General features: G+C 38.8%; 1 protein-coding gene across 1 annotated transcript in view; it reads right to left on the bottom strand.

Annotated features, from left to right (window-relative positions):
• Positions 1-7544: 7544 nt before the first annotated feature.
• LOC126109465 (probable cytochrome P450 304a1) overlaps positions 7545-17313 on the bottom strand; it is a 96982-nt gene continuing 87213 nt past the window's right edge. The window contains exons 9-10 of the mRNA XM_049914493.1: positions 17176-17301; positions 7545-7615 (exon numbers count right to left, since the gene is read on the bottom strand). Of these exons, the coding sequence (XP_049770450.1) occupies positions 7545-7615; positions 17176-17301 (197 nt within the window). The remainder of the gene's footprint in view (positions 7616-17175; positions 17302-17313) is intronic.

Here is a 17313-nt window from a genome sequence, read left to right as displayed (position 1 = left end):
CCATATAAGTTATTGATGTTTAAAAGCTGCAATTAAAGTATAGGTTATGACTGGTATATTGCTCAGCCGAGAGGAAAGAAAAGTCATTCACCATTCACCATTCAATGGTTAAAGAGGCAAATGTACACTAGGAATGCAATGCTTAATGCAGAGGATTGAATATTTTGTAAGTTTTAGGTGCTGACCTTGCAGAGAGTGTTGATCATTTGTTCAGTTAATATGTACATAACCATGATGTCTAAGGTACTAGGTAAAACATCACGTTTTCTCAAAGAAAGTATGTGTGCAGAACTGCATTCTGGTATCCCACTTTTGCTTTCAGAAAGTGCACAGACATAAGAAATATCCTCTTGCGTGAGTAAAGAATACAGTAGTAGTTACATGAGCCTACTCTCAATTTTTTTTTCGTTTCCTTTACTGCTTGCTCAATATACAGACTGAACAACATCAGGGATCGGCTACAACTCTCTCTCACTCCTTTCTCAACCACTGCTTCCCTTTTGTGTCTCTTGAGTGTTATAGCTGCCATCTGGTCTCTGTACAAGTTGTAAATAGCCTTCCGCTCCCTGTATTTTACCTCTGCCACCTTCAGAACTTGAAAGAGAATATTCCAGTCAACATTGTCAAAATCTGTCTCTAAACCTACAAATGCTAGAAATGTAGGTTTGCCTTTCCTTAACCTATCTTCTAAGATAAGTTGTAGGGTCAGCATTGCTTCACATGTTCCAACATTTCTACGGAATCCAAACTGATCTACCCCAAGGTCATCTTCTACCAATTGAAGTCTGTGGGTATTTCACCTGTCTCATACATCATCGTCACCAGCTAGAAAAGTTTTGTCATGACCGGCTCTCCCAAGGCTATCAGTAGTTCTAACGGAATGATGTGTACTCTGAGGGCCTTGTTTTGACTTAGGTCTTTCAGTGCTCTGTTAAATTCTGTACTCAGTATCGTATCTCCTATCTCATCTTCATTTAGATCCTCTTCCATTTCCATAATATTGCCCTCAACTACCTAACCCTTGTATAGACCCTCTATTATTCCTTCCACCTGTCTGTTTCCTTTCTTCGCTTGGGACTGGTTTTCCATCTGAGCTCTTGATATTCATACAGGTAGTTCTCTTTTCGCCAAAGATCTCTTTAATCTTCCTGTAGGCAGCATATATCTTACCCCTAGTGATATATGTTTCTACATCTTTACATTTGTCCTCTAGCCAATCCCGCTTAGCCATTTTGTACTTCCTGCTGATCTCATTTTTGAGACGTTTTGTCTGCCTTCTTGCCTGCTTCATTTACTGCATTCTTCTTCTACTGTATTCCTTTCCCCTGTTCCTGTCAATCATTCCCTAATGCTCCCTCTAGAACCACTGGTTCTTTCAGTTTATCCAGGTCACATTTCTTAAAATTCCTACCTATTTACAGTTTCTTCTGATTTAGTCTACAGTTCATAACCAGTAAATAACTAATAAATTGTGGCCAGAGTCCACATCTGCCCTGGGAATTGTCTTACAATTTAAAACGTCATTCCTAAATCTCAGTCGTACCATTATAGAATCAGTCTGAAACCTTCCGGTGTCTCCAGGTCTCTTCCACGTATACAGCCTTCTTTCATGATTCTTGTCTGCCCCCAGTAGCTGAGTGGTCAGCGCGGACAGAATGTCAATCCTAAGGGCCCGGGTCCGATTCCTGGCTGGGTAAGAGATTTTCTCCGCTCAGGGACTGGGTGTTGTGTTGTCCTAATCATTATCATTTCATCCCCATCGACGCGCAAGTCGCCGAAGTGGCGTCAAATCGAAAGACTTGCACCCAGCGAACGGTCTACCCGACGGGAGACTCTAGTCACGTGACATTTCCATTTCATGATTTTTTAACCAAGCGCTAGCAATGATTAACACTGTGGTGCATGAATTTCACTGCAGTGGGCAACTTTTAATGGTCAATCCTCTGTCATTTTCAATCAGTCATGAGGGTGAAAATGCATGCAAGACACAACACCAGTAGGGAGTGCCCACTTCAGTGAACTGTGTGCATTTGCAGCGCCTCAGGACTGGTTGAAAATGCCAAAGAAACGACCATTAACAGCTGTCCACTGTAGTGGACGCTATGTGCCACAGGGTTAAGTAATGCTGTGTGCAAAATTCTACCAGACAGTATCCTCTTTTATTCCTTACCTCCAGTACTTCCAGTCCATATTAACCTACTACTTTTCCTTCTCTTCCTTTTCCTGATACCGAATTCCAGTCCCTCATGACTATTAAATTTTTGCCTCCCTTAATTATCTGAATAATTTCTTCAATCTCTTCATCATCTGTGGAGCTAGTCAGCATATAAACTTGTACTGCTTTGGTAGGCATGGGCTTCATGTCTATCTTTGCTACAATAATGCATTCACTGTGCTTTTCGTCGTTGCTTATCGACATTCCTTCCCCCCCCCCCCCCCCCCCCCCCGTTCATTATTAAGTCTACTCCTACATTACCAACATTATAGCCCTGCATTCATCTAACCAGAAGCCATGTTCTTCCTGTCACCGAACTTCGTTACTTCCCACTATATCTAACTTTAAGCTATCCAGTTCCATTTTTAAATTTTCTGACCTACCTGCCTGATTAAGGGATCTTACATTCCACGCTCCGATCCATAGACTACTAAAGTAGTGTGTGGATAAGTTCAAAAATTTGGATTTGATGAGAGGCGAAGTAGGGAAGTATGTGCAGTTGCAATGACGACTGTGTCAAATGGTTTAGTGGCAGAGCTTCTGACCAGCTCAAATCCCAGTGTGGCACAAATTATCAACTTTTCCCATTGATTTCAATCAATGCCTGCTCACAGCCAATGCAAAGTCTGTAATTCCTTCTTGTCTTAAAATTTGTAGTGATTTAATAAACCATTTTTGCCATATAATTAATTAGTTTGCCTCCTGAAGGTGTGTAATGGACATAATTTCTATTGCATAATTTTATAGTTTTCTTGAAGGACATGGTCTGGAAGCTCAGTTATCTATATTATTAAATCACTGTTCCGGAACATTGCATGACACCTATCTAATGGCTTCCAGGGGCAACAAAATTTGATATTCAGTATTTCACGCAATTTTTGACAGAATTTAAAAAGTTAAAATGCTGTCATTATCTGCTCATTAAGGGGCATACTCTTACTTTAAAAATTTAACCCAATAAGACAGGTATTACAGGCAGACTAAAAGTTTAACACAATAAGACAAGTATTACAGGCATAGGCAGTATAACTAACAGCATGCAAATACCTAGACTATATTCATTTAATATTTGAGAATGTGACCACTTAGTGACTTGCAACAAACTTTTTTCGAAATTCCCTGCAAATCCCACTCACCTCCGATCTCTCCTTCCACCACACACACACACACACACACACACACACACACACACACACACAAATGAGGAAAGGAAAAAAGTTTGGCTTTTTTTACATTCTCGCTGTTCATACAGTAAAACTGCCACATCAGTCATGATGTTTTAATTTATATTTTCATTATTACTAACTGTATTCATAACATATTTTGTAGACAGTATCCACATACACCAATAAATGTATCTGCAAATTTATATCATCATATTACACATAGTTCAGGAGGAGTGACAAAATATTTAGATGCATGAAAAACTAGCATTTGCTTAAAATGACGTGCAGTAAAATTTCATCATTAGGCATAATGTTTTAATTTATTACTTCTTTACTACTAACTGTATTTGCAACACACTTTGCAGACAATGTCTACATGTTATACACTGAATGTACATTCAAAATTATATCATTTTGTGCAACATAGATCAGAAGATATGACGTAATAAACATTGAGATGTGTGAAGAACTAACACTTACTTAACTTGGAGGACAAAATTACACAGACTACATTCATCCATTGTTTCATAATGATAGCTCTTAGTGAATTCCTACAAACTTAAAGCGTAATTTCAAACCTTTCTTAAGCTTTTTCTCTCTTAACATGCTGAAAGTCAATGTGTCTTATTGTCTTTTATTCTCCTCAATTACAAAGTGGGGATTTTTGCTTGCACCATTTGTGTAAAAAATATGCACATCTGCCTTGTTGGGCTCTAATTGTATTTAGCGTTGACCATGTTTTGTGTGGCAAGTCAGATACTGATGGTTTTGGGTGATACACTGCATATTATTTTGTTGTCCTGTCCGTTTTTGAGTCCGTGCGTTAGTGACGTTGAGCTCTTCTTCCAGAGCAAACCGCACTGTTCCTTTAGTGGGTACCTAGAGTGAAGAGTCAACTTCTTGGTGGATTGGTATTTTTATTTTTAACTATAATCTTTCATATGCATCAACAAGAGCTTTTGTGTGTCTTAGTTGAAGAGGGAGGAATGTGGCTTAGTACAGGTAGACATTCTGTAGAACCTGATTTGATTATACCAGCAATCATTCTCTTGGTGTTATTTAGTTGGACACCTGTCTTTTGTGCATGTTGCTGTTTATTAGAATTGGGATGCAATATTCAGTAGCTGAGGAGACCCAGAGCAGAAGAATGTAGGGTGGATACTGATGCTCCTCAGGTTGTACCACATAGCATTTGAATGATGTTTCTTGTATTCAATTTTTTGGCTGTTTTTGTTAGATGCACTCTGAAAGGTAGAATTCTGCGGATGACTATCCACAGGTACTTTGGTGCTTCATTCTAAATGAGTGTAGCATTTCAAATTATGTTGAGTTTTCTTATGGCGATGTTATTATTTAGGTGGAAGCAGGATGGAAAATAAATGGCACAAGACTGTCCCTTCAAAGTCCTTGGTGAAGTATAGATGTGCTAAACTTAATGTTGCTGAAGACTATATCTGCACTGTTTATCAGTGAAAGCAAACATGGGAAGGTTGTATTCTAAGCAGTTTGTGAAGATGGATGAAGGTGCAGAAGAAACTGGGAACCTTAAATCTGTTTGACACATAATCAGCGTCATTTCATTGTGAGAAAACTTATGAACCCCAAAAATGTTCTTTCAGAGGTCCAAAACATATGAATACAGTATTACCCCATTTTTACATTCCTGTGTTTTATGTTTTTCTGCCATTTGTGTATTTTTTTTATCCCGTTAAATTACATATGTTCACAGTGTATCGAAAATCTCTATTTTACATTTCTGAAATTTTGTATTTTCTGCCACTTACACTACTCCTGGCAGCTCGACTTTAAAATATCGAGTAAAAGGAATCTTTCAATTTTTATTCAGGCTCTGTAAGAGTGGTGTCTTTAAAATGCATAGTTCGAACTACATATAATTCACAAAAATTGGGAAAGGCTAAGCCATGGAGCTGAAATACTGAACAAATACTTAACAAATGAGTTTAATCAGATGTTATTTTTGTGTACTGTTATCAACTTGAACATATGTGAAACAACACTACCATTAATGTAAATCATACTATCTGATAATGATGAAACCTTTCTGACATATTGTAAACCCTCCAGTTTTACTCTGTAATTTAAGTAGCAATAAGGACTGTATTAATGGAATGTAACAAGAAAAGCCAAAACGTGAATTTAGAAGTGATTCAGTGTTATAAACCTAGGAGAAATTTATTGATAACATTTCTGAGTTGGTATATTTTGAAGCAAGTTTCCATACACAAACTCGAGAAAATGGTCACAAAATTGCTGGCATGAGAAGGCATATGTAGAAGTGTGTTGGTGAGACTTGAGAATGCATGAAATCCTACTCCCAATGTTCCAGAGCAACAGAAAAAGATTTGATGGTGAAATAATGACTTCTGATGGTCCAGAACAATAGAAAATGATTGTATGATGATGATGATGATGATGGAAGCTGAAGAAATGAACTGAAATTTGTTCCACGGCCAGGACTTAAAACGAGTCTCCTGCCTATTAGACAGGTATGCTAGCCCTTACACCAGCATAGCATTATAGCTAAGATAGAGGCACGGACTATCATAGTCCAATATCCTTCCCAACACAAACTTGAAATTCATATCTTCAGCCTATTTTCCCCTCCTTAGATTGGCAATATCCTTAGATCGTCACTATTGCTGAGGCTCTCCACTATTGATATAGCACCACAGCATTGGACGTAATGGGAAAATCCTGTCTCTAAGGATTCTAATACCGGAGACCCTCAGCAATAGTGACGATCAGAGGATGGGAAAATAAGCTGAAGATGTGAAGTTTGTGTTAGGGAGGGCACTGGACTAGGTTAGTTGATGCAGCCATGTTATCTGTAATGCTGTGGTGGCATAATGGCATAGGAGGAAGATAGGGACTTCAGTGTTTGAGAGCAACAGAAAAAGATTTGACAGGAAAATAGTGACTTTTGGTTTTCCAGAGCAACAATAAAAGGTTCAGTGGGAAAATAGCAAATTCTGACATATGAACAGCCCAAAATTATACCAGACCCGATAATAGCATGCCCATGGAATCGTACGGAAGAAGATGAATCCACACATGTGTGTTGTCCTCAGCTAGAGGTTAAAGAACCACTGCTGATCGTATAACATGATATTCTACTTATCTCCTTGAAAGTTACAAGAAAATTAATGCCAAATAATGTCTTCCCCACATAATTCAATGTGCAGCACAGTACTGGCTGCAACACAAATGTTGTTGTGGTCTTCAGTCCTGAGACTGGTTTGATGCAGCTCTCCATGCTACTCTATCCTGTGCAAGCTTCTTCATCTCCCAGTACCTACTGCAGCCTACAACCTTCTGAATCTGCTTAGTGTATTCATCTCTTGGTCTCCCTCTATGATTTTTACCTTCCACGCTGCCCTCCAATGCTAAATTTGTGATCCCTTCTTGCCTCAGAACATGTGCTACCAACCGGTCCTTTCTTCTTGTCAAGTTGTGCCCCAAACTCCTCTTCTCCCCAATTCTGTTCATAACTGAATAGACCTTTCTGTGATGTCTCAGGATGTATCCTATCAAATGATCCCTTCTTCTAGCCTTTTTGTGCTATAACACTCATTTCTCCCAGATACGATTTAATACCTCTTCATTCATTGTTTGATGGAATCTGCATTAACGAGCATATAATTTGTTTTTGAAGAAAAAAATGCAGTGCTTGTAAAATTAGTTTCACATTAATGGCATTCATGCAGTTAGAGTAGACCTTACAGATAATAAATTTTTGTATGTGTCATCTTGTCATATGTTTCTTAACCACTGAATGTATGCTCTTTAACTTGTGTACTGGCTTGCAGCCTTCAGATTTTGCAATGCCTGAAGCGGCCCCTGGAATAATTGTGGAGCCACAACAACCACCTTGCAACAGGGAACAGAATAGTTCTTCTCTGCATACATCCACTGATGGCCTTCAGCTACAAGAAGGTAACAGCAATGTGAATACAGCATTCTATCCTCCGAGTAGGAGGAGCGTGTCGACACCGTCAGGGCACTACAGCAGTGGTGCTGAGCTACATCCAAATAAGAATATTGCCTGTGTAAATGTTGAAGGACAGTACTACTCTTAAACAATCTACACATTTTCCCAGTACATGTGGGAAACTTGGGTTGTATTAGGTTGATGTCCTCATTGCTTATAAATTGCACTTAGCACTGGTGCAATAAAATGTGATATGCTGAACTTGATTTGTGAAGTTCTTGCTGTCTGCGAAGAAAATAATATCCAGCTCATTGTCACACACTTATGCTACTTTCTAAGTGCAGTCAATAGTTGCTTGTCGTTGTTGACTTAACATTTTGGTATGTTTTCCACTAACAAAACAACAACTTTCATGTTTATTTATTTTTCCAAGATGTAGATATTAAATTGTATGAACCCAATAAAAAATTTAATTTATAAACACTTTCTGAAATCAGGTATTCTTGTTAAGCCATGTATAACCTTGGTTCACCATTTGAAAGTAGTGAATAAAAAGTTGTTGGGTTAATGGCTAGCAGACGTATCACCAAAAGAGAAAATACCTGCTGATGGAGATGTGTATACAATAAAATAATACAACTTTTCAGTTTCTTTCGTCTCCTAAAAATTTGTGACACTCAAAACTGAAGATGTCTTGTTTTAATTTATAAAAGCAAACAATTTTAGGCATTTGAACTTTGGTGGTAACAGCTTTGTGCACAACTGATATTCTTGACATAGCTTTTGAAGAGAATGTGCTGCTGTAGACAGCTGTCTCTGTTGCAGGATACTGACTTGTAGTTTCAGCGTGAGGTTGTTTTTATTCTGTTTAACTAGTGTAAAGCAGGGTGACTTTGAACATTTTAAATTCATTTTTGTAAATTAAACAGAAACTTCTCAAGATATTGACATGAAACTTTTTGGGAAGCTGCAAGAGGTGTTGCTGAATATGGTAAAGCATATTATACATTTTTATCCCCCATGCTTAGTTTATTTTTTAAAAATTTTTCACTGTTCAATTTCACCCCATGGGTCGGGGTCACTTTGAACATGGGAACATTTGACTATTCTGTGGGAGTCATGTCAATTACTGTTAAATGACACCCCTATCATATGAAACAGTGTGATATTTTGTATGTAAATATAGCTTTGAAAGTAACTTATTTAGAAGAATTTGAGTATTTTTTATAAGTTTTCTTTAATCACCTGAAACTATTTGTATGACTATGGCTTAATTTTGCTAATAATGGAAATTAGTGCTGAACTGGTTTGAAATAAGAAAATTATTTAGAAACGGATCTTTTCAAAACATAAATAAAAGAAATGAAAAAAAAAGTTATCGCATTTTAAAGAATAACAACTGTAAGCACTCTACAGAAAAAGAAATTGCCACGAAAGAGTGTCCAATCTAACACATGTCACAGACATCAATTTTAAACTCAAAATGAAGCCTTCCCCCTCTGTCTACCATAGAATCAGGTAGAATCCTCATCTTTCTCATCTTTCTCAAAATCTGACATCAAATTTAAACTCAAAATGAAGCCTTCCCCCTCTGTCTACCTTAGAATGAGGTAGAATCCTACAAATGTCATCTTTCTCAAAATCTGACACATTGGGAACATTAGGCCACACAAGAAACTTCATCTGATTCCACCTTGGAATTCCACTTTTTCAGAAGTGTAATTTCATCATCAGTGATAACATGTCCAATACCATTTTACATTTTTCTTTGCAGGAAACTTCACTAAAATATGTTTTCCATGGAGATGATGTGTGAAAGAATAGGGAAGGCACTGTTCAAAGTCATCTCTTGAAAGACAGGCCTTCACATTTTATTTTTATGTGTCAACAAAGGATAAATTTAAAATTTTATGCTTTCTGTAAATGTTCATTCAAGTGTTAACCTTGCCCATAAAAACTCATTTCAAATTCTAAACTCAAAAATGCTTCTAATAATAGGCAAATGTTTTTGCAGTTGTGAAGGAACTTACATTTCCAGAAAATTATTTTTTTTCTGGCGTTGATATATAATGTTATTTCATATTGACTGTCATATCATCTGAAAGTATCGATTTTTGGCAATATTTAACGACTCTGGCCTTAGTTCCATATATACACTAGAGTGCAGCATTTATTTTAAAAAGACGCTAAATTGCTGTTCAAAGTCGCCTCGGCGTTCAAAGTCACCCCACTTTATGGTACTATCGTACCATCAATGGCAACAAGGGTAAAATTTTTAATGTAATTCTTCATTGACAATTAATTAAATTATTGTTTTCACAAACATCTGTTTTTATTTTTTATTTATTTATTTTACAAGCAGCCATAGTAACGTAACACACTATCAACTGATATTAGGACCATTGCAGTTATGTTTGTTTTCCATTTTGTGTATCAAAACTTCCCATTTCCTTTTTTGAAAAATTGAGTCAGCATCAGTCCTTATTGAGAGAGATTTTAAGACTCAAAAAGAGGATAAGGTGTTACACTGACAACCTCTGAAGCAAGATTTTTCAGAAAAAAGGAATAAAAAATGTTATTGTGTGAAATAACAGACATTCTATTGTTATTATTATTATTTACTTGTGTTACATTTTTACTGAATCCCCACTCTGTGTTATCTAAATAATCCTTCAATGTATAGAACATGCTGCTTAACAGATACTTTTAAATGCCCTTTTAAATAAATTCATTTTTGGTAATCTCTTTAATCTCCTTGAGCTGAATATTGTACAATTTTATTCCTTGGTAGAAAATACTGTTTTGAGTTTTTATTCTCTCTTCATGAATGTGAGTACAGCTTATATCTTGTTCTATGGTCATGGACAGAGCTGTTTGTACAGAAATTTTGAAGGTTATTTTTGATGTGCATAATTGACTGGTAAATGTAATCACACTGTGTGGTTAAAATGTTCAATGTTTTGAACAAATCTTTATGATGAGCTCAGTTACTACTTTTTGGTGGGTCATTCCATGTCAGTTCAACCAATTTGAGAAAAATGTTCCAGCTGATAGTCTCAGATTGGGCTGAAATTTAACACACCGATGCTACCAAGTGTGGAACACTCTTGTACAAAATTTTAAGTTCCCCTGCCAATTAATTCCAGAATTATGGCTTGTGAAAGAAGGTGGCATGGCCCAGAAATTGCAACCCGCATCTGGCAATCTATCTTCAGACCCAATTTCAGGTCTTAATAACTTTGGAACTATTTCTATGATTCAAAACACCAACAACATATTTCTGAGGGAAAATAAAAAATTCCAAAATGTGATTAAAAAAATGTAATACATTAAAAGGTACATATTGTAGGTGCCCTGTATGCCAAATATAATTCACTCAAAAAGGGTATAAATTTTTTGTGGTAAGCTTAATGTGGCCTAAACACACACAGAACTCATCTTTCCCAAATCAATCACACAAACAGAGTTACATGCACATGAAAATATAAAAATTTGAAAAATTACCTGAAAAACATGGATTTTCAAAGTGTGGTAACACAAAAGGGACAAGTGATATCCAAGCCAAATTTCAAACACTGCATAAGTAGAGCATAATACACTCCTGGAAATGGAAAAAAGAACACATTGACACCGGTGTGTCAGACCCACCATACTTGCTCCGGACACTGCGAGAGGGCTGTACAAGCAATGATCACACGCACGGCACAGCGGACACACCAGGAACTGCGGTGTTGGCCGTCGAATGGCGCTAGCTGCGCAGCATTTGTGCACCACTGCCGTCAGTGTCAGCCAGTTTGCCGTGGCATACAGAGCTCCATCGCAGTCTTTAACACTGGTAGCATGCCGCGACAGCGTGGACGTGAACCGTATGTGCAGTTGACGGACTTTGAGCGAGGGCGTATAGTGGGCATGCGGGAGGGCGGGTGGACGTACTGCCGAATTGCTCAACACGTGGGGCATGAGGTCTCCACAGTACATCGATGTTGTCGCCAGTGGTCGGCGGAAGGTGCACGTGCCCGTCGACCTGGGACCGGACCGCAGCGACGCACGGATGCACGCCAAGACCGTAGGATCCTACGCAGTGCCGTAGGGGACCGCACCGCCACTTCCCAGCAAATTAGGGACACTGTTGCTCCTGGGGTATCGGCGAGGATCATTCGCAACCGTCTCCATGAAGCTGGGCTACGGTCCCGCACACCGTTAGGCCGTCTTCCGCTCACGCCCCAACATCGTGCAGCCCGCCTCCAGTGGTGTCGCGACAGGCATGAATGGAGGGACGAATGGAGACGTGTCGTCTTCAGCGATGAGAGTCGCTTCTGCCTTGGTGCCAATGATGGTCGTATGCGTGTTTGGCGCCGTGCAGGTGAGCGCCACAATGAGGACTGCATACGACCGAGGCACACAGGGCCAACACCCGGCATCATGGTGTGGGGAGCGATCTCCTACACTGGCCGTACACCACTGGTGATCATCGAGGGGACACTGAATAGTGCACGGTACATCCAAACCGTCATCGAACCCATCGTTCTACCATTCCTAGACCGGCAAGGGAACTTGCTGTTCCAACAGGACAATGCACGTCCGCATGTATCCCGTGCCACCCAACGTGCTCTAGAAGGTGTAAGTCAACTACCCTGGCCAGCAAGATCTCCGGATCTGTCCCCCATTGAGCATGTTTGGGACTGGATGAAGCGTCGTCTCACGCGGTCGACACGTCCAGCACGAACGCTGGTCCAACTGAGGTGCCAGGTGGAAATGGCATGGCAAGCCGTTCCACAGGACTACATCCAGCATCTCTACGATCGTCTCCATGGGAGAATAGCAGCCTGCATTGCTGCAAAAGGTGGATATACACTGTACTAGTGCCGACATTGTGCATGCTCTGTTGCCTGTGTCTATGTGCCTGTGGTTCTGTCAGTGTGATCATGTGATGTATCTGACCCCAGGAATGTGTCAATAAAGTTTCCCCTTCCTGGGACAATGAATTCACGGTGTTCTTATTTCAATTTCCAGGAGTGTATAATATGTGGCAAAATTTCAACTTGTTATTGCAAGGCATTTGCATACAATAAAAGTTGCTGAGATGTATTTGGTTACGTTTCTTCTAACACGATTTAACAAGTAATAGTGATGATGCAGACAGCTTGTTTCAGATAAAGCTGCAGCAATTGTTGGGAACCATTAGGCAACAGAAATTTAAACAATGGTAGTTTTCAGGGACGGAATTAGTCATTGTTAGGCAGGAACAACAAAGGAAACAAGCAACAATTACAGATTCTATTTCAGACTGTTCAGTACTGTTGTGGAAAGTCAGTATGGAGGCAGAAGAGTGTACTGGTGGTGCTTTTGTTCAAACAAGTTGCAGTATTGGTAGAGCACAAGCATCTGAATGTCACAAAACAACATATGGAACCAAATGTGGCATTCACTTTGTACTGTATGATCTTGATGAATCGGACCAAGATTTGTTGCTATGGAGATCTGGGATACACCCTGTGGGCACAAGAAGTACAGTTTCAGGAACTTTTGTGTTTGTTATCATCATATGAAAGTGTTTCTGGATAAGTATTCTTTCCTACAAAGAAGTTGTTTTGATCCATTTCGGATTCATAAGAAGACAGTGAAGTGAAGTGTAGCCTCAGAGAAATTGATATAAAATCAGTATTGAAAGTGAATCAGTGTATGGGACTTTACATGAAACTGGGACAAAAGCTAGGGATGGATGAGTGTATTATGTGGGTTGGGTGGACGGCAGAATACCACTGTGGGACGGGTGGGAAGGATAGTGGGCAGGACATTCTCATTTCAGAGCATGACGAAAATTAGTTGAAATTCTGGTGGAGAATGTAATTCAGTTGCTCCAGTCCTGTATGGTACTGAGCTACGAGGGGAATGCTCCTCTGTGGCAGGAGGGTGAGACTTTGTGAGATGGTGGGATATTGGAAAGATAAGGCATGGGAGATCTGTTTTTGTTTTTGTACAAAGTCTTATCTTTCCAGTCTCCAACCACCTCACAAAGTCCCACTGTCCGACCACAGAAGAGCACTTTCCTCATAACTCAGTACCACTCAAGACTGGAGCAACTGACTTACATTCTGCACCTGGGTTTCGTTTCGACTGCCTCTCATCATGCCCTGTGATAAATAAAGTAAATAATAATAATAATAAAAAAAAGATTGTAAGTGTCTGTCATGAAGTGAGATGAAATATGTACAGTATCACAAATGTAAAAGGTGTTCCATTTTCACATTCAAAAAGTTGAACCACTGTCAGTTACTTTGTACATACCTCTTACCCAAGCAGAATTACAAGTTTCCTCAGGATTCAGATGAAACTGCAGAACAAAATTCACTAGAGATACAGATGAAATATGTGAATAAACACACACACACACACACACACACACACACACACACACAGAGAGAGAGAGAGAGAGAGAGAGTCGCTTCCACATACCACATATCCCCAATCATGAGAAATCACAATTCTACATAGAAGGAGAAGTGGGAATGTTAGTAAGAATTATAATTAGTGTGCTGGAGTAAAAGCAGGCCCTGAAAGATTATCACGTATTATTTTAGACAAATGTGCACAGAAAACTATTGTAGAAGAGATGTAAGACAAATCATGTATGGGTTCTTTTAGTTTCAGGTGTGTTTCATCCTTTGGTCCCATGAATAACAGGTATTTCAAAGGCTGCATCATTAGGATTTTGATGATGAAACAATCTCAGATGTAAACAAAAACTGGTAAGACACACTGAAGGTTGCAAACTAAAACAACCAAATATGACATGGGTATGTGTTCTGCACCATGACTAATATGCCTTGCACATGCTTATACCTCATAACTAGTGGACTTACCATCCATTAATGTATGAAGTCTTGAAATAATGTGCAGTAGAACCATTTTGATCAATTACATCATTATAACAAATAATTTTCAGAAATTAGAGTAGTTATTAGCACATTGCAACGTCCAGTCCCTATCTGCACATTAAGAGGAATTGGGCCTTCCCTTTCACTAATGGAACTTTCATGCAACATGGCTAAAACTACACAACTATTCATCTCTCACGATTTGTGTGTTTTTTGGGATGAACAAGTCAAACAAGCAAGGTGTGTGTGTGTGTGTGTGTGTGTGTGGGGGGGGGGGGGTTACATACATGTGATATAATCTGAAAAAAAGTCTTAAGCATGTTGAACCCTACTGAAGAAATGCAGACAATTCATATTGACTGAAATAAATGTAGAGTCAGGAGTACTTAAATGGTGTCATCTACAAACTGACAGAAATCAGCTCAGTGACCAGACAATGTAATTCACCACAGCACGAGTAATGAAAACACCAGATGATTAGAACTAACCATCAACACTTGTGTATGTTACATCTGCAACGTCAGTGTATACGACCATGTGAATGCTTCATACACGCAGTTAGGACAGTTGTTGCAAGATGTGTTAACTAAATCATATGCTGTGCATACTTCATTGGCTCCTCCGTGTGCGAGCACCCCAGTACCTCACATCAGAGATTAAATACCTGTCATCTCATCGTAATTGCTACACAAGTCCCACTTTTCAAATATCCTTGCTGTGCATCCATTCATAAAACAAAAAAAAATTCGCAAGTTTCTTTGTTGCTGCTGCTATCTGCCTCTGGGACAAGCGACCTGCCTCTGCTCACAATTCAATCCCCTGCTGCTTTTAAGAAGAAGCTGGAGTACCTATGTCCGCCACCCACGGAGCACTTTCCAAAAAATTTTCGTAATTAACCAGTAAAGCCACTGCTTCTGTCCTCTCTCACTTATGCTTCTTTCTCCTTTCTTTTCTCCACAGGTTACACCACTTTCTTCTTCTGTGTATTCATTAAATCTGTGTTATCACATTTGTCTTTTCCACTTTCTTCCATGGCTTTCTCTCATGCCCACTGTTGCTAGTGCTTGTAATTAAAACCACCTTGCTGTAATCTACGTTTATTGTTGTACTTGTCATGTACAAATGTAATCTGTGTATGTTTTTTTTTATCTATGCTTTTGTAATTTTTGATTTCTAAATGTAGTCTAACTCACTTATCAAAATAAAGGTATATGTAATGTAACTTAGGATCAGATGTTAAGTATAAGAGACGGCTTGATGACCTTAATCTTGCCAGGTTAAATAAATCAATAAATAAAGTAAAAATAAATAATTGTGATGGCATTGGCAATGACTTCCACTGATCAGCAGATATGGCTGCTGTTGTGAGAAGATGATTGAAGTAAGTAATCTGTATCCAGATTTTTCAGTAATAGATATTTTTATTTGGTGTCAGGCTGAGTGTTTACGTGAAGTCTAAAGATGTCCTGGTTGAGTTGTTGTTGGGATTCTTCAGTCCAAAGGCTGATTTCATGGAGCTCGTCAAGTTAGTCCAGTTTCTACAAGCCTCAGCTTCCCTACATCACTGTTATGTTCATGCTCTGGTCTCTCTCCATAATGTTTGCTCTCACCCCTCCTCCCCCCATTTTCCTCCACTGATAAATTAACTATTCATTGATGGCTCAGGATGTGGCCATTCAAGCTATTCCAACTTGTGATATAGGTGTGCCATGAAGGTACTTACTCCGTTATTCATTGGTTATCCGGTCTCTCCAACTTTTCTTCAGCAGTCTACTGTAACTCCACATATCAAAAGCTTCAATTCTTTTCTTGTCTTTAGTGTTTAATGCTAACATCTTCTTTCCATATAAGACTCTAGCATCACTTAACCTAATTTGACAATGCTCTTTTTACAAGTGTTTTACTTTTATTAGAGTTCATCTGATTGAACTCAGTCCTTTGACAGGGTTCAGTATCAGTGACAGAAAATAAAGTTTTGATTTCTTCTTCCTGAAGTTTAATTTATTTTCAAATTTTTTCTGCTGTTTCATTTACTGCTTTGCTCAATACACAAACTGAATCACATTGGGTATAGGCTATCTCGCACTCTTCTCAGTAACAGCCTCTGTTCCATATCCTTCAGCTTCTGTATCTGCAGTCTGGTTTCTGTAGAAGTTGTATATAACTTTTTATTCTTTGTATTTTACCCAGGAAAATTAAAGAGTGTATTTCAGTCAATAATGTCAAATGCTTACTCTGAATTTTGATTGAGCCATACAGTGGGAAACAAAATGACAGAGCATATGTAGGTTAGACAGAGTAATACATCAAAAATGTCAAAAAGTCTTGTCTGCATGTATACAGGGATTCTGTGAATTAGCGCAAACACCTTGCTATAAAATTCTTATTCCTACAGCTTGTATTACTTACTATCCATCAACATAGTGACCTAAACTTTACTTTTTTCCCCCTTGGACTATAACATTTCTGGAAGTATTCTGGGCCAGCAGTATATGAATAAATTTTGTAGTTTAATCATTAGCTTAGTGCACCTGAGCATAATACGCTAGGGGAGAAATAATCTGTGAGTACATGTGAACATAAGATGGGTATTCATAAAATTTGATTGAGATTCATTCAAATAAGTTTCATATTTTTCCTCCACGTAATTTCTCATATAATTGAAAAAAATTATTCACAATAACAACACTTCATAAGGCATGGATCTCATGGAGAGCAGTATTTTATATTTGCCGTTTGCAGACCAAGGAGAAAATCTCTGAAATTATTCCCATGTAGTAGTGATCGCTTTGCCACTGTGCTGTTTTGCCTGGCTGATTTGTCACAAATGAGCACATTTAAGAAACAGTCTTATGAGAAAGTGTCCATATTGGCTACTGCCTCACAGTCAGTTTTTACTGGGTACTCTTGGTCGCTGCACCGCATTTATCCAGAAACTGTCTGGTGTAGTCACAATTCCGTACTCACACAAGCCGTCAAGTGTGAGGGGCTTTTCGCTTTGTGGCTGTTGCAGTATAAAGGACTGCAGCATTCCCCCAAGGAAAAGAAACAAACTGTTGCGAGCATAGGTCTTCCCGAAGCATTCTCGCCGACCTGTATATAAAT

The sequence above is a fragment of the Schistocerca cancellata genome, chromosome 12, assembly GCF_023864275.1.
Source record: "Schistocerca cancellata isolate TAMUIC-IGC-003103 chromosome 12, iqSchCanc2.1, whole genome shotgun sequence".
Classification (NCBI taxonomy): domain Eukaryota; kingdom Metazoa; phylum Arthropoda; class Insecta; order Orthoptera; family Acrididae; genus Schistocerca; species Schistocerca cancellata.
The sequence above is the reverse complement of the archived record's forward strand: the minus strand, read 5'-3'. Positions and strand labels throughout refer to the sequence as shown.